This window comes from Lates calcarifer, linkage group LG7_2 (assembly GCF_001640805.2).
Source record: "Lates calcarifer isolate ASB-BC8 linkage group LG7_2, TLL_Latcal_v3, whole genome shotgun sequence".
NCBI classification, from domain to species: Eukaryota; Metazoa; Chordata; class Actinopteri; family Centropomidae; genus Lates; species Lates calcarifer.
Window position 1 is genome coordinate 4,162,140 of NC_066854.1, and position 22,438 is coordinate 4,184,577.

At 41.7% G+C, this 22,438-nt stretch overlaps 1 protein-coding gene across 11 annotated transcripts in view; it reads left to right on the forward strand.

The window, feature by feature from the left end:
• tns1a (tensin 1a) overlaps window positions 1-22,220 on the forward strand; it is a 94,977-nt gene extending 72,757 nt beyond the window's left edge. For 5 of the 11 annotated variants that reach the window (XM_018661010.2, XM_018661009.2, XM_018661020.2 and 2 more), the window contains 18 exons: window positions 6,339-8,021; window positions 9,246-9,326; window positions 9,910-10,073; window positions 10,382-10,526; window positions 13,948-14,022; window positions 14,583-14,609; window positions 14,943-15,024; window positions 15,205-15,761; window positions 15,858-15,944; window positions 16,227-16,355; window positions 16,454-16,549; window positions 16,635-16,712; window positions 17,182-17,253; window positions 17,586-17,612; window positions 17,968-18,136; window positions 18,597-18,665; window positions 18,763-18,792; window positions 18,966-22,220. In XM_018661010.2, coding sequence (XP_018516526.1) covers window positions 6,339-8,021; window positions 9,246-9,326; window positions 9,910-10,073; window positions 10,382-10,526; window positions 13,948-14,022; window positions 14,583-14,609; window positions 14,943-15,024; window positions 15,205-15,761; window positions 15,858-15,944; window positions 16,227-16,355; window positions 16,454-16,549; window positions 16,635-16,712; window positions 17,182-17,253; window positions 17,586-17,612; window positions 17,968-18,136; window positions 18,597-18,665; window positions 18,763-18,792; window positions 18,966-19,095 — 3,701 coding nt within the window. In that variant the 3' untranslated portion in view covers window positions 19,096-22,220. The remainder of the gene's footprint in view (window positions 1-6,338; window positions 8,022-9,245; window positions 9,327-9,909; window positions 10,074-10,381; window positions 10,527-13,947; window positions 14,023-14,582; window positions 14,610-14,942; window positions 15,025-15,204; window positions 15,762-15,857; window positions 15,945-16,226; window positions 16,356-16,453; window positions 16,550-16,634; window positions 16,713-17,181; window positions 17,254-17,585; window positions 17,613-17,967; window positions 18,137-18,596; window positions 18,666-18,762; window positions 18,793-18,965) is intronic. The other 6 variants (XM_018661015.2, XM_018661014.2, XM_018661013.2 and 3 more) reach the window with 6 other exon arrangements.
• Window positions 22,221-22,438: the final 218 nt, after the last annotated feature.

The window sequence follows — 22,438 nt, forward strand, 5'->3', positions numbered from 1 at the left end:
AATGTTCTGATTTTAAGACCAAACACTGGCTTAATGTGGATATGTTTGCAGTGTCTCCCTGTCTCACACACACACACACACACAGGTCTTAAAGACAAGTCAGTCAGTTGTCAGTCAAACCCAGTCACCCACTGTTGGCATGCAGACTGGCCGTCGTCACGGTGATATGAAAACCGTGAAGGTGAATGTCATATCCTGCCGCGAGATTCCCAATGGCTCGCTGACATCACCACCTGTGTACATGCCTGCCTCTGCATGTCAGTGTGTATAATTGTACATGTAATAGTCACCAACTGAGTTAAAATGTTTGTGACATGATGAAAGGTACGGTTTAGATGTTGAATACAAGTGGCAGAGTCAGGAAAAGAAGATATCAGGACTCTTCACCAGACTAAACGACATGTAAAATGGAAATGTTTCGTTCTGCAAAAGATGAAACTTTAATCAGGTTTTCATTATATCAATTTCTCAAATAATCTACATCAGTCTTTCTAGAAACCAACTGCTTTATAAGGACGTTTTCCTTCTGTGCTCCACTTTCATCCTTAACCTCATAGTTTAAGTTTAGCATTGTTTGAGTTTGTCTTTAATGAGCTTTGGAAAACAAGCAGTTCTTTTCATCTTTGTCAGCCTGGTCCTCTTTCAAGCAGGATGCTTCACTTTTCCCAACCTCACAGTTTTACTGCTCTCACACACCCAGTTTCCTTCTAACCTATACACCTCCAAAGAGACCTTTCTAGCAAAGGTCACCAGCTCTAGATAGCTCTTACTATAGATGCATATGTGTGTAGCATGAGTTTATATATTTACATATAAACATACATGAAATCATACACCATATCCAGTAAAACTTGCATTGCAGACCTCTTTTCAACAGGAAGAGACCCGCCATAGGACCCTTTAATCATGTGTGTAAACGTTAGGTGTGTTTCTATATTTATATGCGTCTGTGCTTTGTAAAAATGGGTTTGGCCCATTTAATAAGGTCATCGTGTCCCATTTAAGAGTGTCAAGTCCATCTTAATGTTTCCACCACCCCCTGGAAACTTCTACAGTGGGTGATAAGAGAATCTGAAGGAATGCTAAATGCAATATATAAAGTAGGCAAATCACAAAACAAATCAAATCAAAAAACAAATCGCTATAATATTACAGTAAATCTAATTGGTTTAATCTTTTACCCATACAAAGACAGTGATTCTTTACCTACTTCTGGCTTTGCATATTCAGCCTTATATACCAAGAGTGTAGTGTAATGTTCAGCGACAGTGTCCAGCACTAAAATGGCATACCAACCATGTTCTCATTGCTGTATGGATATGCTGACAAATGGCTCTCTGCAATATCCTGTTTGTTAATCTCAAATGTACTAACTGTGTATATAATCTACGTCCCAGCTGGTTCATTTGATACAGCAACAACAGTGGTTGTAGCACATTGTCTATTTATGATAAACCATTGGCCACAGGTGTTTAAATGGTTTTTTAATCACCTCTAGGGCTGTGATGTGGCAATAAGACACTCAAGCAAACACTTAAGAGAATACAGCCAAGAGGCAGGTGCTGTGTGTGTGTGTGTGTGTGTGTGTGTGTGTGTGTGTGTGTGTGTGTGTGTGTGTGTGTGTGTGTGTGTGTGTGTGCGCGCGCGCAGTGATGGATGAGTAATGCCTCTGGCACTTTCACAAGAGAGGAGAGCACCTGTCACATGACAGAATATAGAGAATGGACAGGTGTGGGTTTGTGTGTGTGTGAGGCTGATATTGGTGCTGAATATAATTTACTCTTGCTTAAATTGGAAGTTCAAAAAAGTGATTTTGATGGCAGGAAAGTGTTTTTTTCCTCCTGCTTTATGTGCAGATAGATGTGCATGTACTTGTTGAACCTGACTTGGATTTGATTGAATATGTAAATGAGTAGCGGTAAACGTGGCTTTGTCCTTTGAAACACAGAGAATGGCACGTTACACTGGTTGACCACAGTAGGAAACAAGTTGTTAGCTATTTGTGGTAGCCAAGCCTTGGTGACTCAACTGATCTAATTTGAGGTCTGCTGCAGCTATTTATTGACACCAGAAGAAAGCCATTTGTTCTATTTAGATGGCGAGCTGTGTGTTTGTGCCATTCAGAATCATGGTCACTGGATTTAACACCAGGCTGAAGCTCTTTGATGCTACTAGGCAGTTGGTGGCAAACAGAGACATGAGATATATATATATATATATTTTTTAAATCACCTATACAACCCTTAGAAACAGAATCACGTTGCTGTTAATTCAACTTCCCACTTCAGTTATGAGAGATGTATTGGGTTTAGAGTTATAGTTAAGGGTGAATTAGTTGGAGGAATAAGTGGTTTTGCATGTTTAAGATTATAAGATACATATTCTGAAACCTTTTTTTTTTTTCTAAAAGCCATAACTTACTGGAATGATTCCCCCCTTCCCGGCAGTAATTGCACCATTATACCATTATACCATAACAGCCTCATAATGTTACAAATATGGCTGAGACTGCTTTGATGATGATTGTTGATGAAGGAAGCTCTCACATCCAGGACTTGCCAGGCGGCTGCCAAGCACCAGCTTTTATAATGCACAAAACTCAGCTCTGTTATGCTGTATATGCATGATTAATAGAAACAGCTATTCTTGAAGTTGGCTAGAGATTGACTGTCTTGCTTAAGGGCACATCAGCAGATCAGACTGTTTCAGACAAGCTGCTCATCTCTAGGTCATCTGGGCTTGGCAGCAAACTGTTTCAAAAGTAGACACCTATGTTGCCAGTGTAAATGTACAATATATGTGTGTATGTGTAGCTGTATTGATGTACACAAGCCCATGTTTGTTTCCCAGTTCCGCATGACAAGTGTGGGGCAAATGTAAAGGTTGTGACCTTTAGCTTTTTCAATAAGTTCCTGTCATGCCCACTGTTGTTTGTCACTTCCGTTCTCCAACACCCCCCCACCCACCCCCACGAAGAGTGAGAGAAAATAGCAAGGAAGGTGTTTATGGAGACTCACTCCGGAAACATTCATACTCATCCTGTGAGTCAGTCACTCCTCTGACTTCCCACTGATATACATTTAACAGAGCCATTATAAATCATCTGCAGTTTAACACTGTGTTGAGATTGAAAGTTAAAACTGCAAGGGAACAATTTTGGGATGTATTAGCAAAAAGAGATTTGAGATAGATTTTTTTGAGTGTTGGTGAATTTCCAAATGACTTTATAATTTTTTCTAAAATATTCAAACCCTTTTTTAATGGATGTGGATGATTTGAATTTGGAAGAGCAGCTAAATCTGATGTTTGTGGGTCTTTTAGGTTGGTGATTCAGTGGAAACTTTTAGGCAGCATCTCCAACAACAAGCACCAAATTGAGACGCTAAATCAAAAATAAATCAAAATGTTTCCTGGTAATACGATTATAATTATGGTGCTGCAGCAACATCTTGAGCACTTTTACCAAAAAGTTGTTGCTATGTGCATTTTCAGTTTGCCTGTTACTTTCTTTCCTTGATGAGCCATGACATGTCAAATGACACTGTCTGCTCTCCTGATTTAGCCTCAGGAGTTAGCCAGCAGCTGGAAAAAGTGTCATCCTGGCAAACTTGTTTTTGCTGCAGAGCACTGAAAGATCATCTTTTATGTACTAGAACAAGGGCATTCCCTATTCTGTTAAAGGTCAGGGTTAGAGGGAGAGTGTAAAAGGCAAAAAGAGTTGAGTTTGTGGAAAATGTAGTCCACTGCTCACTGAAATGGTATGTACTGTACTGTAGATTATACAAATTTAAAGCCTTAAAAAGTAATAAAATGCAGTCATTAAGGATTTATGTCATGCAATGGCAGCTTTCTCTGTAAAAAAGGATGAACCTTGCTTTGTAAGGCCTGCAGATATTCAGGGTGAGGACAAGGAGGATGACACTGAGTGAGGGGATCCCCCCCAGTGATGTCACCAGGCAGGAGTGCTGCAGTGCTGGGCAGACAGATGGCGTGGGAGTTGTAGTTCATTTGAAATGACATCTCTTCCCAAGCAGCAGGGTGGAGGTGGAGGTGGTAGCAGTGGTGGAGTCCCTCCCCTGCTGCCGGGAACAGTCAGAGATCATCCCAGAGTGCCAGCTCACCCCTTTCGGCAGCTTCAGTGGTACAGCCCCACCTCACTCCAGTACAGCACATGTTGAGTGAGAGGAGGACATGAATCAGAGAGGACAGAGAGAGTGAGAGAAGAAGCCCAGAGGCAGAAAGTTCAGTCACACAGAGGCTACTGAAAGACTCTTGATGTATGGTCTGAAATGTGGACAACATGTGGCTCTTTGATCTCAACATAACTGGCTAAAGAAGAGGAAATATTTCATTCTTTCTGGGAATTTTTTAGAAAATTGAGGACAAGTGAAAAGAAAAAGGGGGTTGACCTACAGGTAAGGATGATGCTTTGACTAAATTTGTGGTGCCATGAGATAGGAGGTATCATTTAAAGTATTTTCTGAATAGAAGTAATTAAATATTTTAAATATATTAAGTATTTAAATATAAGAAGTCAAACATTCAGGATCTAGAAAAGATGATGCTTATTCTTATATTATTGGAGTTTACAAAATAATATTTTTGAACTTAAAATGAAATTTTTATCTTCAAATAATGTGTGACGTGATACTAAACTTGGCATTATCCTTGGGTCATCATTAAAAACAACCACAGGAACAAACAGTGTTTACAGCTTCCTCGCCTGCCCTCTCCTTCTTGCTGCTACTGTGCTCTGTGAGTTGTTGTTGACATGAGTTTTGAAATAGCTGTGGTCCGAGTGATCCACCATCTGTCTCCAGGGGTCGCTCAATTTGGAACATCCCACATATGAGCCAGCCGCAGCCATGTATATGTCATGTATCGCTTTGCAAAATTATGCTGGATATGGGAAGCCAATATTGATGTATTACTTTCTTCTTGTAAGCACAAGTGTTACCGCAGAATGAGCTGGTGCACGTGTGATTGTTGTGTTTCATGGAAGCGAGTATAGTGTTTTACAGTTTGAGATGTTGCCCTGTCCTATAATTGCAGTGCACACTGTGTGAATTACACTACTGCACACACCCATGATTATGTATTCATGTACCACAAATCACTTGTATTATGCTTTCTTTTTAAAGTTTTTAAACTTTTGGGGGTTGTTGTCACTGTGGTTGGACTTTTTAAAAAATGTTTAAAAACATTTTTGTTCATATAGTCATATTCAAATAGGGGGGAAAAAAGTATTTTAGGGTTCATTAAGTAGGAAATGAATTGATGTCAATCCATGATTTGAATAGAGTTGTGACTGGAAATCTTTCCCTTAAATCCAGTGTGATGACATGAGCTGAGCTGTGCGTGTCCTTATGATACGATAAACAGATGGTTAATCCCCCCCTCCTGCTTAATGTTTTTAATTGCTGTCATCTGGAAGCAGCAGTAACTTTTGCCCAAACGTTTTGTACCTTCATTAGATTTCAAAATGAGGCTCTTTCACAGACATAACTGCATGACATTCAGTGTTTTTGTGGAAGCCTACAGACTGTTTTGAAAATTTTCACGGCTAAAGTTACTCTCCATTCCTTCATCTGAGGTGTAGCCAGACCAAAGGAATTTGTAGTTGTTCCATTGACTTGAAAATAATGCCCTTCCCAGTTTGCTAGAAGCTATGTGCACCAGAAAATGTGCCAATGTCATAGTTATCTTTATATAGATATATGTTAAAAAAAAAAAAAGTGAAACAATTTAGTGGATACTGTGATTTATAGCAACATTTATGGAGTCAGTCTGACTTATCAGCCAGATTCATGATTGAGCAGCCAGAAATCAACTTGAAGAAGACAGTTTGTCCTCTCTCAGTCTGGACTTTCAGACTGGCTCTGCTGCTCTTCTCTTTGGCTCACACAGGCCAGCTGTTTCAGTGTGTTGGACAGGACCCACCCTGGTTCACATCAGACCATGTGGGCCTGCACTGACACAACGTGACAGGGGCTTTAGCCCTGCAAATTGACTATTAATAGAGCTAGAGGGGCTGTGTTGCTGCTGTTTGGGCTACATGCTTAGCCTCAGGTCAGATAAAATGGGTGCAGAGGGGGGTCACTGTGCTTGTGGTGTGAGTGATCCTGTCCCATGTAGTAATGACTTGATGATTGAAGGCACTGAAATTTAATTAAACCAGTTTGGGCATTAAGACGAGATGATTTAAATCAGCACAAGCAGATTTTGTACTTGTCTGAATCGTCTACAGAAACAAATGTGTCCCATTTTGTTCTGTGTTTTGATTCTGTGTATGCTTGCAACTGCATGAAAACATGGATGCCTCTTTATGTCTCTTTCAGACGTTGTTCATACCCAAGGTCCACTTGATGGAAGCCTGTATGCCCGGGTCCGTAAGAAAGACTCCCTGGAGGGAGTTGTCACCATCAACGGCCTCCCAGTCCATGAAAACCCTTTGACTAATGCTGAGAACCCTTTGCAGCACGCCAACCATCCACTTCAAACCACTGACCAGACACTTCCTGTGACAGGCCACGCCTCCCTCCCTGCCGTCGACCACACCCTCTCTGTTAGCAGCGACTCAGGCAACTCTACAGCATCCATCAAGACTGATCGTACTGATGAGCACAGCCAGTCTGTGCAGGGCGCTGTCAACCACAACAATCCAGCAGCGACCCACCCACCGCTCAGCCCGCAGGAGAAGAGAGAGCTTGATCAGCTTCTGAGTGGCCTTGAGGCACCGACTCATCAACGGCAAGCCTACCTGTCCACATCCACCAGTCCAGGAGGAGTGCGACACCTGGTCCCAGCGCAGGTGCATGTCAACGGGGGCCACACCAGGCTAGTGGATGCCCCTGCTACAGAGGAGCGTGAGACAGATATTCTCGACGACGAGCTGCCCAATAGCCAAGAGGGCAACAGTGTGGACAGCTTGGGCACAATTTCTTCCCTAGAGGGCCAGGCGACACCAGCTGACCTCTACTACCAATCACAGACACCTGTCAGTGGGCAGAACGACGGGCCGTACCTTGAGAGAGGCGTTCTTGGAGAAAAGTTGAGCGAAATGCCTGTGCATGGAGTACGAACCCCCACAGCGATGCAAGAGAGGTCTGTGGACTCTGCATCACCACAGGGGGGATACAACAACTACCAGAACGGAGGAGGGATGTACCGCTCACAGTCCTTTGGGAACCCACCAGCCAGCAGCCCTGAAACCAATCCTAAATTGATGCCAAGGGCCCCTGAGAGGAGCACTAGTAGCCGAGAGGCTGTGCAAAGAGGTCTTAATGCATGGCACCAGTATAGCCTCCCAGATGATCCATTTGGCCCTCCTCTTCAGTCAACCCATAGCTTGCCCCACTTCCCCACCCCAGCCTCACAGCGGGACATTGAGCAGTCTATCGAAGCACTCAACATGCTCATGCTCGACCTGGACCCGATCAACTCCCACATGTCCAAGTCCCACAGTGCACCCCCTGGGGAGAACAGCCTGAACTCATCACAGGTGCCCTTCTCCCAGACCCTGGCCAGACCCTCATACCAAGCGGATTCTGCCATCCACGGCTACAGCAACTCTGGGTCAGTCAACAATGCCCTTCATCAGCCCTTACGATCGTCTGGCAGAGTGTCAACGTTGCCCAACCAGAGTCCAGTTATGGAGTCTCCAGTGTATTCTCCCCAGAGGCCCAACGCCAGCTACCAACACCAAAACACCACACCAACACACACCCCTGAGCCCTACCTCCACCCACGCCAAGCACCCCACAATTACCCCACTGATCACTCTTCTAATTTCAACCAGCAGGCACCACTGAAGCCTGTGAACTCGTACCCAAGCAGTGGGGTTTCCCACTCCCCAGACCTGCAAGGGTCATCTCCTTACCCAGGCTACAGTGCCTCCTCTTCTCCTCTCCCTGCTTTCACCCCTCAGCCCAAGGACACCTCCTCTACCTCCTTGGCCAGAGAACAAGATGCAGAGGAGGAGACACTGAACCTAGAAGGTCTGGTGGCTCATCGCATCGCTGGTAAGACTTTGAGCTATTGTCTGGGGTTAGTGAATGAATGGGTGAATAAATGAGGGAGTGAAGGACTAAGTAAGACATGGATAAAAAAATCACTCACAAATAAAGACAGTGCAGCTTATGGATAAACATATTTTCGTTAATTGACCCACAGCTGGGCATTACTGTATTATACTTGAAAGGATCATAACTTTCTTCCGTTGAAGTTATATTACACATATTTTAGCCCACTTATAGTAATTCATCTATACTGATTATTACAGATCTTTAAATTTAGTTTTTCCATTTTTTAGACCTCCACTGGTTTCCTTTGATTTTCATTTATTTCTCTACAAATGAAAATGAGTGTGGAGAGATCTGTAACAGTGAATATCTGGCTCATCTGTTTTTCTAGTTTTTGATAAACTGACTAACCAAAACTAGTCAGCACATGTGTCTGCATTGCCACCCAACTATAATATAACTTTGCCAACAACAAATGTATGGTATGCTTTAGAAGTATTAAGCTGTAACATGAAGTTATTATTATTATTGTAAATAATATTATTGTAAAATCACTTGCATGATCCTTGCTGAGAAGGCTCACTGGAATGAACAGAGACTCTATTTAGAGCTTTATTCAGTAATGTTACTACTTCAGCTTGAAGCATCCTCAGTTGAGTTATTTACCAAACAGCACGTGAGCAGTGCAGCTTTCAGCAGCTTCTGTTACAGACTCATCATGGGGTGCCGTACCATAGGAGTGATCTGTGCATCATAAAATTAGCTCTGCAGCTGAAAGAAAGCAGCGCTGGTGAGAGTGGAGATGGGATGAGAGTAAGAATAGCCAAGCATGTAGAGGCTCCCGCTTCCATGCATTGTCTGCATTCATATTTACTTTCATGTGAAACCATGTGGGAGCTCTCTGGCGCCTCCCAGTGGTACAAAGTTGTAAATTCCTCATTTTTAGGTTGTCGGAAGTGGAATTGATTATATTTAGGTTTTCTGCTGTGTACTTTTTTATTTCTGCTGTTAAACATTGTATCAAGATATCACCTCATCTTTTCATTTTCTCTTCACTCTCGTTAGATTCATTTTTGTTCTGATTTTTCCTCTCCTTTTCTATCCATCTTTCTGCTGTATGGACCACCCTTTCCACCATTGCTTCCTCCTCTACACCTTTCTCACCTTCCTCCTTCACCTCCTGCTTCCCATCCACCACCCTGACCTCCCTCCCTGGGGGAACAGAGTACAACGCTCGTATTCGGGGCATCAGTGAAAGCATGACACCGCAACAATCTGACCGCCATCGCTCCTATTCCTTCTCTGGTTTGTCCACTTTCCCACGCTTTTAGTTTTAGTTCCTGCATTTTAGTTCCTGCATTTGTTGAATCTGTCTCTGCTTCCCAACCATTTCTCAAAACTTTTTTCTAAGATCTTTTATGATTACTTTCTTCATGACTTTTCATCAGCTCCCGTTTCTGCTCTATTTGTCCCTTTCCACTGCTTTTTTTATTCCTTGTATGTCACTTTAAACCTTTTTCTCTCTCTGTATGGCTCTATATAAAGCCAGCAAGTTGTTCACACTTTGCTTTCAAAATCAGCCCTCACACCAGTTAATTAGAATATGAAGCAACAAAAAAGGTCATTAAGAAGCTGAGATACTGTAGGAAAAAAGCCCCTTGAAATTCTTGGTAGTGCTAAGTAAAAACTTTACTTTTCAATCTATATACTCAGAATTTATGCAGTATGTCAAATTAAAAGAATATTTTTTTATCTTTTCCTCCGTGATTACTTTTCCACTTTTGATGGCAAACCGCAAATAAAGTGCTGCACAAGAACTACAAGCAGCAGTTTTTAAAAATACTTTTAGTGACAGTTCCACACAGTGAATATTATGGGGGTGTTGCAGGAGTTCGCTCCAGAGGAATGACACCAGAGGTGACACAAGAGACAGGCCGGCGTCGGACCACCAGTGAGGGACAGTACCAGAGCAGCCATGACAGCACATCAACAGTTCATTCACCAGACTTCACCAACAATCTGGCCCTCAACCCAGGAGGAAGACCCAGAGAGGTACAGCATTCAGCTTTATGGTCCAATCATGTGTACATTATTTCACTGCTCCCTGCAGATGTTAAAAGCCACTGAAAGTGGCCAAGATTCAGATGAAGCAGTAGGTATGGATTGCATCAAGTCATTGAGTCGGTTTGTATGTTTGTTTGAAATCAAAAATGCAACAGTATTTGTTTTAATCAAATTTTTCAATTTAGTGCTGTAATATAGAACATGCTTTGTACCTCAGTTTTTTCTTTATTCACAAATAGAAAAGTTGTTTTGGAGACACTTAAGTTTTGCTCATGCTTCTTTCTCTCTCTTTCAAGGGTCCCATGCACAGCTACCGGGAGGCATTTGAGGACGACAAGACGGATGGGTTTGCCAACAGTCCCACCTTGGGAGGCGGTGGTGAGAATTCTCCACAGACCCCGAGCTTCCCCGTGTCCCCACAGACTCCTTACTTCAACATGTGTAGGTCTACTCTGCCTGCAGACAGGGGGCACACTCAAATCCTCTAAACACTGACTTTTACCTCTTTTGTCTTTCTTCAATTGATTTAAAAAAATGACTTAATTAGTGGAAAGACAAGGCAAGAAAAGGCAGGAAAGAATTACACATTGACAGCAAGGAAATAAATGTTTATTATTTACTTTTATTTTATTAGAATTTTTTGGTCATTTTTATTCTGATCCTGATCCAGTTTACAAAACAGGAAACAGAAGGATAAAATATATCACAAAAAAGAAGAAAAATGACTGAACTGTTTGGTATGAAAAGATAATAAAACATGGGTTATACTACTACATAGCAAACTACTTCACAAAAACTAAATCAAAAATGTATCTCAAGTTTAACTATAACAAATCAACTTATAAACCAATAAGTACTAATCAAATACATTTCACACTAAACTCTTAGTAGCAAATAAAATGGAGTCTGTCCTTACAGTCATGAGCCATCCATACATTTTGGTTTACATCTACAGACACTGTATTAGTAGTAGAGTGTGCTCTGTTGTTAACCTCTGTCACTCCCATCACATGTAAGGCAGCGCATTGCAGCTTGACTTCAGGACAGTCAGGCTTGCTCTGTTGAGCCCAGGCCTCATAAACTAGCGGCCGCCTGTCTACCCACAGCCAGTGCGCAGGAAAGAAATGCAAACCGATCCAGACAGGTTCAGTGTTGATGTTTTTGCCCAGTTCTTTCTGGATCAGCAGCATCTCTGTATCCGACGCCACGCTGGCCAGGTTGTGGTGATGCTCCCTGCAGTAGTCCAGAGCTTCCTCCCATGTCTTTCTCTCCCTCACGACAACCACTCTGTAGCAGAGGAAGGGGAATATATATCCACTGGTTGCATCGTGCAAGCCGCATTTTTTAACCAGGCCATAGTCTTCAAATAGTCTGTTATTGGGCTGTTCTGGTTCCCAGAAAAAAGTGGACACTTCACCTCCACCTGACCACATCCATTTCTCCCTGTCTGTGGGACTTCTTTGCATTCCTATCCAGACGTAGTCATTGGTGTTATTGGTAAACCCACATACTTGATCGATGTCATAGTTGTTACTGACAGGAGCCAGGTCTGTATAAAACATCCGACAGTACTCCTGAGCGTCATACCAGGTCTTTTTCTGCTTGATATAAACGTACTTGCCAAAGGCTAGAGACAAGCTCAGTAGGAGCAGGATGCAGGTGAAGGTTTGATCCATCGCTGCCTCTTGTCATAGCACTGGAGAGTCCTGCAGGACACAGGATCTAAATCAGTTTTGAAGATCCACATGGTGTGGTTTGTGATCATTTGCATAGGGTGGGACAGACATATACTGTATTTACATAGCTGACAGAAATAACAATGGTAAAATTACACTCTGGAGAATGAGAGTGACTGGATTTTTGTTTTTGAGGTGAATGCGTTAGCTAATTCTTATTAAAAAAATTAAAAATTAAATTTAATTAAAGTTGGGCTTTCATGCTTTAAGGTTGTGATATTATTATGGAGTTTAAAGTTTAGTAGTGATTAGACAGTCAAATTACTTATACCATGGTTACATCAAAAGACCATAAGCCAAGCTTTATAATTTAATTCCTAAAAATTGTACTTAACCACACAATTATCCCATCATATTGATGGTCAGAAGGGCAGACCTTTTATTAAAGTGGCGTCTTACTGGGTCCTAGTGTTGGAAAAGTGGTGGAAAGATTCAGCAATAGAGCCCAGATTTAAATGACGCTGCTGTTTTCACAAGACTCTAAACAAATTTAAATTTGCTTCAAGCAAAACATGTCAGTGTTTAATGACATACAGCAAACAACAGCACTGAGCAGGTGTGTGCAAATCATGTTTTTGAATGAAAAAGGGGAAATGATTTGGAAAACAAATTCAGAGAGCACAAATAAGAAAAAAAGAGGAGATGTAAAAGGAAATTATATGTTTATACAGTTTTGCACTCATTTAATTTCAAACATATTCTCCTTATTCTACAGTTGACTATGGTATATATAGTTGAATAATATTGTCATGCTCTTGCACTGGTGTACACAGTAAGATATCTGTCAGTTATTATAGTGAGTATAATGTGCCATTAAAAAAATATTACTGCAGTACATTGTTGATGGCTTATATACTGGAAATATTGAAAAGATGAGCTTTTCCAGCTGGTGTTGCATGATCAGGTCTGCTGGATTCTTGAAGCCCCACTTTTTCACATGTTTCTTCTTTACATGTTGAAATTAAGGAAAAGTGAAAACAGGGGCCACACACACACACCAGATCAAATGCATAATTAAACCAAACCTCATGAGACATTAGATTTCGAGACACCCACTCAGTGACAGCAATGACCATCCTCCAGCAGGTCTATGTGACAGACTGTGTTGACAGTGAGGATACTTATGTAAACCCACCCTGCCCCCTCCGCTGCAGTCAGTCCTGAACACACAGCTGTTGCAGTAAGAATCTGCTCTGTGGCACAAAACTTACCACCATCACCTTCTCCACGCCACCTCGTGTGACGTTGACGTGAATCCCTGTCATGCTATTGTTGTGGATTCTTTTTGGATTCATGAGTGGAAGATTAATGAAACTGAAGAGTTCATTTCCAAAATGCTGGATGATCATTACCTGGAATTAAAACTAGTTACAACTAGTTTGTGTAATCTAAAGGATCTAGTCTGTAAAATGAATTTTATTATGCAGCTCATTAGCTGTTCCTTCAGTGTGTTTAGAGCCATCACTGGCAAATAGTTGCATTTCATTTTGGAAATTACTCTTATGTGTCTCTTCCACCAAGCATGGATACAACCCCATCTTCAACCTTTTTCCAGTGTTGCTGACTCATCCAGCCACAATCTAAACTGAACCCAGTCATTGTTTGGGTGGTAGCATGCTATAAATCTTCATGCCTACATATTTGTGTTGTGGTGGGATGCTCATTGACTCATTTTCAGCTACATGTTGTCAGTCAAATTCCATTTTAATTGTGTAAATAAATCCCTTGTATAATTAGATAATTTATAGAGGAGGTACTGATACCTGAAATGAATGCATGAAATAATGTGTACTTTAACCTGACACGTGATGATGCAAAACAGCAGCTATGAACCATTGTTCTACTTGTACAAGCATTAAGTAAATATCTAAAAAACACAGTCTTCAGTTAAGAGCCTGACTGATAATACTGTGTGTGAAATCAATATGTTAACAATCACCATCTAAATCCACCATTTAATGCATTTTCATGTAAAGAACTGTATCTGTTCATGCATTGCATTGGTCATTTTACATTCCTGCATGGCTTGTTATACAATTCTCATTGTACCTTCATCATGTTATGTAGTTGTATGTATTTTCCCAATGTCACTCCTTTAAATCCCACTTTGTCTTTTTTGTCTGCAGCTCGCTCTCCTCCAGGTTTGGCCAAGACTCCTCTGTCAACACTGGGCCTGAAGCCACATCAGCAGGGTGGATCAGGTCAGTTTACACACATCAGATATAGTGATTAGTGATTAGTGCTCTAATCTTAATTTATACTATGTCTTAGTAAAGATTTCAAATATTGGATTTCAGGTGATCCAGTTATTATTCATTACATTTTAAAGGTGCAACTTGTTCGTGCTTATTCTTGATTTTAATTTCTCAACAAGCAGTTATTTCTCCAGTGGAGATCCCAAAGTTTCCAAAGAGACCAAATAACATTGGGCTGAATTAAATAATTTTAACAAACTTAGAGCTATTTAAGGGGAAACAAAGGGAAACATACAGAAGCTGTGACTTTGCTCTGCTCCTGCCAGTGCAGCATTACTGCATTATGTCATAACTGTAGCTCTGTAGCTGAGTGAGCAGAAAGTGGCTCCACTTCTAGTCTCTGCTGCCCCCTGGTGCTTACATCTGGAGATGCCTCCATTAAATGCTAATAGCTCACACGCACCCCTCAGTTCTTGCTTCGCACTCAAGTTTGTCTTCCTTGTCTCCTCCTCTTCCACACATCTTCTCCTCTTCTTCTCTCACTTTCCATCTTTTCCTGCTGTTAGACTCTGATTCTAATGATGGAGACCAAGGTAAGGGCATCTCTGGAAATTTACTGCAAGCGCCTCTGCACCCTATACCAGCACAGTCTCCTGACCCTGAGACATCTTTTTGTTTTTAACATTTGTGTGTTTCACTGCAACCAAATGTTTTCCTTTTCAGTTCTGCATCCCAGCTTTCCTCAGAACGTTTGTCGTATTAAGAACAACTTATGAATCATTTTCTATTTCCGTGACTTCAGTTTTTTATTTGGGTCTGATGCCTGATAACTGCATCCCATTAGGTTCTGGACACAAAATATTGTGTGAAATGCTAAGTTGAGACTGAATGTGTTTGTGTATGCTTTGATGCTTTGTGATCCTCAGATAATCGCAGTTTTGGGGACTCTAGAGCACAGCTGTTCAATGCTCCTCTTACCTCCAGTAGTCCAGTTCACAGCGCTGATGGGTGAGTAGTCATATGAGCAGAGGTTTACAAGAGCATTTGTTATTTTTCTCTTTTTTACAAACACACAGGAGAAAGGAGAGATTGATGAGAAGCAGACTCATCCTTAATAGTTTGTATATCAATGGCAGATACAGAAAACAGGTCTAATAATTTTGTCTGTTGTTGTTTTTTTGTTTGCAGAAGGAGGATTGGTTCTTCTGATGGCGCCCCTCACAGCCCCACCCCCTCCCAACCCCACAGACCTGCCTCCCCCGAAGGCTCCCAGGTCAACATCATGGGTGTCCACACTGTCCCCGGCAGCCCCAACACCCTCCACCGCACAGTGGCCACCAACACGCCACCAAGCCCCGCCCTCCAGAGACGCCTGGGTCAAGCTAGCCCCTCACTGGCCAGACACCCACCCCCAGCCGGCATCCCCTCCAGCCCTCTGACCGGACGAAACCCTAAAACAGCAGCCGCTGGCGTGCCTCCCAGCCCCCTGATGGGGCGCCGCACAGCAGCAAGTGGCCACAGCACACCCGACGAGCTGGGGGCCGCTTCTCGTCAGGGGAGTGCCCAGCTGCCCTCCACGCCCGCCTTCCCCGTCTCCCCACAGCTGCCGGAGAAGAGGCACATGTCCAGCGGAGACGCAGAGAGAGTGGACAACAAGAACCTGACACCGACACCGGGCAGCGGTGGCAGCACGCCAAATCTGTCTGGCACTCAAACACTCCCAGACATTTCCAAGTCTATATACGGTGAGACGCTGAAACAAGATATGACTTTTGTCAGACTCGTAGAAGGTTTGCATCCTCTACAGTGATTTTTTTTATTGTCTCCTGTCATCCAAACAGACGGTTATCCAGACATCAAGATGAATGTCAAGTTTGTCCAGGACACCTCCAAGTACTGGTACAAGCCAGACATCTCCAGAGAGCAAGGTGAGAGTTAAGATACAAACAACCCATTTTATGAATTTATTGATCTCAAAGTGAACGAGAGTAAAATAACAATGACAGCCACTTGATTGTGTATTCTCCTCTCATCTTCTCTGCCCTTCTGCTTATCCTCTTTTTTTCCTGTCATCCATTGTACTTCATCCACGCCTCATTCCCCTCATTTTGTTTTTCTCCGCTCACTTCTCTTCCTGCCTCATCGTTTCCAATCTCTCTCATCTTCCTGCTGCTTCTTCTCCTTGTTCTCCTCTCGTCTCCATCTTTCAGCCATCAATCTGTTGAAGGACAGGGAGCCCGGGGCGTTCATCATAAGGGACAGCCATTCCTTCCGTGGGGCCTACGGTCTGGCCATGAAGGTGGCCTGTCCTCCACCAACAGTCCAACAAAACAAAAAAGGTTCCACTTGTGTAACTCTGTCAATTTTGACTAGATAGCACAAATCATTGGTCTTGATTGGATGAATATTCATGTTCATCTAAATATTTGTTTTCCAGTTGGTGACATGACTAACGAGCTGGTGAGGCACTTCCTGATTGAGACGAGCCCTAAAGGCGTCCGTCTGAAGGGTTGTCCCAATGAACCCTACTTTGGTGAGTTTACAGTTCTGTTTGAGACTTCACTTTTATAGATCAGCAAGTGATGCAGTTTCACAGAGAGATTACTTTGTGTTTGTAGGTTGTCTTTCTGCTCTGGTGTACCAACACTCGATGACTCCACTGGCTCTGCCCTGTAAACTGATGATCCCCACCAAAGGTCAGCTGAACGTTCGCCTTTCCTTCTACATTTCCCTCTACAGAAAAAAGCACTGCTCTCTCCAGTATTTTCTATTTTTTGTAGAAAGAGAAACATATTGTGAGGTTTTTCAGTACAAGTATTGTTTCCTTTCCAAACCAGCTGGTCATAACCAAGCCATCCAGTAATATGTCTATACATATAAATGATTCAGTTCCTTACTTTCTCTGTGAATATTATGGCCAAAATCACTTTGCATTGTTTTCCTGTGTTTTCTGTCTCAATAGATGGTTTATGAGATAATACAGACCTTTACAGACTTAACTAAAATAACATTTGCAGCAGATTGTTAATGAAGTGAATGAATGAATGATTCTGTGTTTGCATTTGAAAACCTCTGCACTATTTGTAGATGTCATAGACAAACATTTGTTAATTTGTGTTGCAAAATTGTTTTAAATGTTCTTTTTTATCTTACTTTATTTTACAGACCCAAATGAAGAGGCGTTGGAACTTGCTACACCTACTGACCCAGTTGTTGAACTTCTTAAGCAGGGAGCAGGTAAGCATGAAAATCTTCAGTTTATCTGTGGAGAGTTCCATAGTGTTACTTTGCCAATTCAGTTTCCATTAACACATCAGAGCATCCTTTAATGTTCTTTCAATGGGGAAATATGGACGCTTTCCTAGCAAGATGAATAACAGAAGATTGGCAAACTGAGAAAAAGGGCAAGTTTAGAAGAAAGAGGGAAATGGTTCAACAGAAGCCAGAGTGTTGATGTCAAAAGTTCCATGTAACAGAATGATTATAATTCTAACCACATTTATGGTTTCTACATTAAATCTTTCATAAACCAGTTCACTTACTCTCACATTGTCACCCTTACCTTACAGTTCAGAAGGTTCCCGAGGAAGCCCATGGTAATTACTGCTCTGCTCTGTCATGCACTATTACTGAACGTGAATGCGGTGATGCCTGCTCTCACAGAGACAAGTCTTCCATTTTTACTTGCAGCCTAGACCAACTTTGATTATGTCTCACAGGAAATGATCTGTTGTTTTGGGGAAAAGGTTTAAAAGCATGTATAGAATATTGAGAAAAGCCACAGTGGGCTGTTCAAACTCAGTGCACGAGAAACTTAACCAAACCACATTGTTCATTGTAAGCTTGTCAGACACTCCTCACTGCAACCTCAATCAGCTCACACTGAACTGCATTCACACTTTTTCCTCCTGTGTCTGTTTTTATTTAACAGTGACTCTGTTTTACTTGTAGCGTGCAACGTTCTCTACATCAACTCTGTCGACATGGAGTCTCTGACCGGGCCTCAGGCCATTGCCAAGGCCATAAGTCAGACGTTGGCAACCAACCCTCTGCCAGCTGCGACCACCGTCCACTTCAAGGTGTCCACGCAGGGCATCACGCTTACTGACAGTCAGAGGAAGTGAGTAAACACACGCAAGACCCAGTACCTGGGTCTGAATTGGCTGGCTGATGTGTTTCTCGCCATGTGTAATCATATTTGCATCTACCATGTTGAACAATTAACACACATAGACACTGAAAAAACAAGAGAGAAGACTGAATAAAATGTTTTAATGAAATTATGTTTACCCACACATATCCTGCTTGGGGCCCAGTTCTGGCCCCATTTGACAATCAGTGGCCCATTTAGTTAAAGTCGTTCTGGCGCCCCCTACTGATAACTGATAATAATAGAAAATGCATCTTGGCCAACCACAACAAACTCCACCAGTTCTTATTGAAATGTGAGGACTGATGATTGCACACATGACCCCTTCATGTTGTCATATATAAAAAACACACAAATTTACACTTTCCCAAGCATTCTCACCACGTACTGCATGATAACCTGTTTGTGTTCTTCTTTTGTCCTGCTACAGAATTTTCTTCAGACGACATTATCCCATCAACACAGTAACCTATTGTGACACTGATCCCCAGGACAGAAAGTAAGAACCTTCAAGGCCCGTTTTCTTCTCCAAATATCTAAACCGAAGACAACTTTTTGATTGCTTTAAAAACATTTATTTTGTTTTCTTTACATAGATGGGGCAAAGAAGGAGGTGGCTCAGTGAGGTAAGTTAAAATACTTTATACTTTATATACAACTTTACAATCCCCAAACCACATCAAGAACACATCCTGGTTGCCTTATTCAGGTTATTCTGTTGCTGCAGTTCACATTTACCATTATGGTGTTAGAATAGCAGCACAAATACTAAACACAGATGTATTTTTCTTAATTCCAGGCTTTTTGGATTCGTTGCAAGGAAACAAGGAAGCACAACAGACAATGTCAGCCACCTGTTTGCTGAGCTGGACATAGATCAGCCCGCCTCCGCCATCGTCAGCTTTGTCTCCAAAATGATGAAACGGTGAAACCCCCATTGTTGAAATGGCAGTGGCCATTTTGAAATCTTCCTTCTTCGTCGGTGTCTTTTTCGCCAGGACTCGATGATGTCCTTTTTTTCTGTTTCCTGTTGGTTTGTCTCTGTTTCCCTTTTCTCTTTTTTTCTCTCTGCCTTGCTGGTTTGTCTTGACGTTGGTCTTTTTTGGAAGAGTCTATTTGAAGGATTTGGTGTGAATCCAAAGTGGCGCTAGAGGATGTGTGGTGTGGAGCTGTGAACGTGACAAACATGGAGGCCATTGAAGGGAGAAAATTTATTCACAGGGTAACCTGCGCTAGAAGAAAATGCTTGCTAAAGACTAAAGGAACAATGCTAAGTTTAGTCGGGGAACATGTAAGGACTTGTATGTTTCAGGGTTTTCTGTTGTTGTTTTTGTTGATTGATTTACCAAAGGTAGTTGCAATACAAGTGCAAGAATGATGTAGCTATTAAGCCATTATTATTTCCTCTTTTCAAAAGATGAAGTGTTGAACAAAACAAAAAAAAAGAAAAGAAATACAGTTTCTTCTTGAACTCGTCTTCAGGAAAAAAGTTGGCCTTGATGGCTTTTAGCAAAACAGTGTCTGAAGACCTTATGCATGTTAGCTTGATCTTTAAGCTTGGTTCTTCTACCTTCCACAAAAAGTCATTGTGAAATCCTTAGAGTGGTCTTTTCCAGGTCTGTTGTGTGTTGGAAAGGGCTCTGCAGTGAAACAACGACTGATCTAAACTGCGCATAGCAGACCAGACTCAAAAAAAAAAAAAAAACAAAAAAAAAACTGCCACACTAAGGTCACCGCACTTTGTGTCAGTGCAGCCACACTTGCATCACCTCGGTCTCTGGTCCAAGCCTCATCACTCTCTCTTTCAAAACTTGCTTATCGGTTTACTCTCGCCTGAAATCTGCAAGCTCCTGATAGCATGGCAGACAGAGAGAGGAAGACTGTTTGTCCACAAGATGGCGCCACTCATTAAGGCTTGGACCCTGCCCTCAGCGTCACATAGACTTGCCCATCACCAACTGCTTGCAGTAGTGGATCTGTTGATAGACGCTGCCACTGAAACACACTGGAAATCACCAGGGACTGGCCCAATGACCTGGACCTATGCACTGTTCTTTATGCATGTTGTTGTCCGAAAATGCACCCTCCCTCATAGCTACATTCAACATCACTGAAAACATTCTATGCTGTGTGCTCAAAACGACTTTAAAACCTTTAGACAAGTACACTGAGGTTGTATGACTTGTCAAAGACTGCATGAAATAGACAACATTTTTGTACTCTCCTCAGAGTCCTGAAAAGAAGTAGACAACCCACTGTTGAAGTAGTCACATGATGGTGAGATGCTATATTTTTACCTTTTTTTTTTCTTTTAATTTTGGTCCATTTGAGCCAGGGTTACCTTTCACTGTATCAAGGACAGTCCAGTCTTTGTTTTTCCACAGTGTCGTCAAAAATTTACATTTAGATACATTTTAGGGCAAAGGAAAAAAAAACAAAAGAACACAAGGAGTTTCCACACTGTGCGCAAATGCCTGCTTGTTGAACACGCGCTCAACCATTCACAATAAGCTAAGGAAAATTGATATTGATATAAATGTACATAGATATACTACTTTGAAAGGTGACATAGCGAAAAAGTATTTATTTTTGTTGCTTTGGTCCCTCATGATTACTCATATATACATATATTGTACAGTCTAGATAAAGAAGAATACCTAATGGGTTGAGAAAAAAAATATATACTTATTTTGGCTAATGATTTCAAAGTCTGACGATTTTGAAATGTGTTTGAATATATGGTGTACATTACTTTGTACATGTATATGTTTGTTTTTGGCTCGTCATGTTTTTCATTTTTGCGTTCTCTCTCAGAACGAGGTAGGGCATGAATGAGATAGAAGCCAAGAGTCTGAATTGCATGGACAGAAGCATCTGAGTGTGTTTTGACACACTCAAAAGAAGTAAATGCGTTGTAGCTGGTAGATATTAAAAGGTAAAGACATGCCGATTTTAGAAAAAGGGAAGCACGAAAAAGCTCAGAAGCCAACCTCAGATGCAATATGAAAACAGCTGTATGCACCCATGACAGTTACGATTATAATTTTGCCAAAGATTCAAACACTTTACATCTGGATGCATGTTGCTTTTACGTTCAGCCGCTGCTCAGTTTCCATTTTTTGTGTTTCACACCTCAAAACTCCACACCTTGCTCAGCTTTAGCAGCAAATCTAAAAAGCTGAACCAGCCGGGACACACAGGAACGGGTGTTAGAGGTCATATATGTACAGTAACACAGGGGCCCTTGCATTTACACAGCGAGACGTTCAGCTACAGTCAACTAAAGCATTTTTTAAATTTGTTTTTACTGGTGTCTCAGTGCTACAAAAATGCGTCCACCTCCATCGCCTGTTCAAGAGAGAACAGGCCTGCTGTGCCCCAATTGGAAGTGTGTAAACAAAGCACTTATATTCACAGTACCAAAAGAGGAGTGACATAAATTCCATATGGGTGTCAGTGCTGGAGGTAAATAAAGTCAGATGTGTCTCACCGTGATGTTAAAGCTCTACAGCTGCAGCTTTGTCAGACTGCCAAAGGTGTCTTTTCTCCGGCCCCCTCGAAAGTCAGTGATTTATTTATTCTTATTTATTCTTTATTTTTTTTCCTGACATGTTTTTAAAAAAAATCTTGTTTCACCGTCGCATTATCACATTATCGCAGGTCAGTGTTAACGAATGGAGGAATGTATGGTGGCGCTTCATTGAAAGCAAAGAGGTACAGTGCGCTTAAATCGACTACTAACAAGCTTAATTTCATTTTAATCATTTGAAGGAAAAAAAAATACAAAAAATAAATGGAAATGGAAAATAAAAAAATAAACTTGCATTGTACCTGTTGGCTTTGAGTCAAGAGTTACCTTTGTTGTTTCAGTGAAAAAGAAGTGATCTCTGTGACCCTGATGTACAGATGGGACTTGTATGAATGTGCTACTATGGATGTACAAAAGGGTCTCAGATTTTGTTTGCGCTTATCATTTACATTATATTGTCATGGCTTACCTGTTCCTAAGGAGAAAAAAAAAAACATTAAAGCAATACAAATCAGTTACATTAAAGCTATGTGAGTGTTCATTTGGTTTTTGTGGCTCGACAAATGAGTTCAGAAGAATCAGGATTCATGATTTTACTGCACAAAGCTGATTTTTACACATACTTCATCACTTCCTTGGTTCACAGTGTTTGATTTTCATTGATATGGGCATGAGACAGCAACCTCAGTCTCTCATCATTCAGTGTCTCTGTCAGGTGTGCAGCACCAGGCTGTAATTGCCCC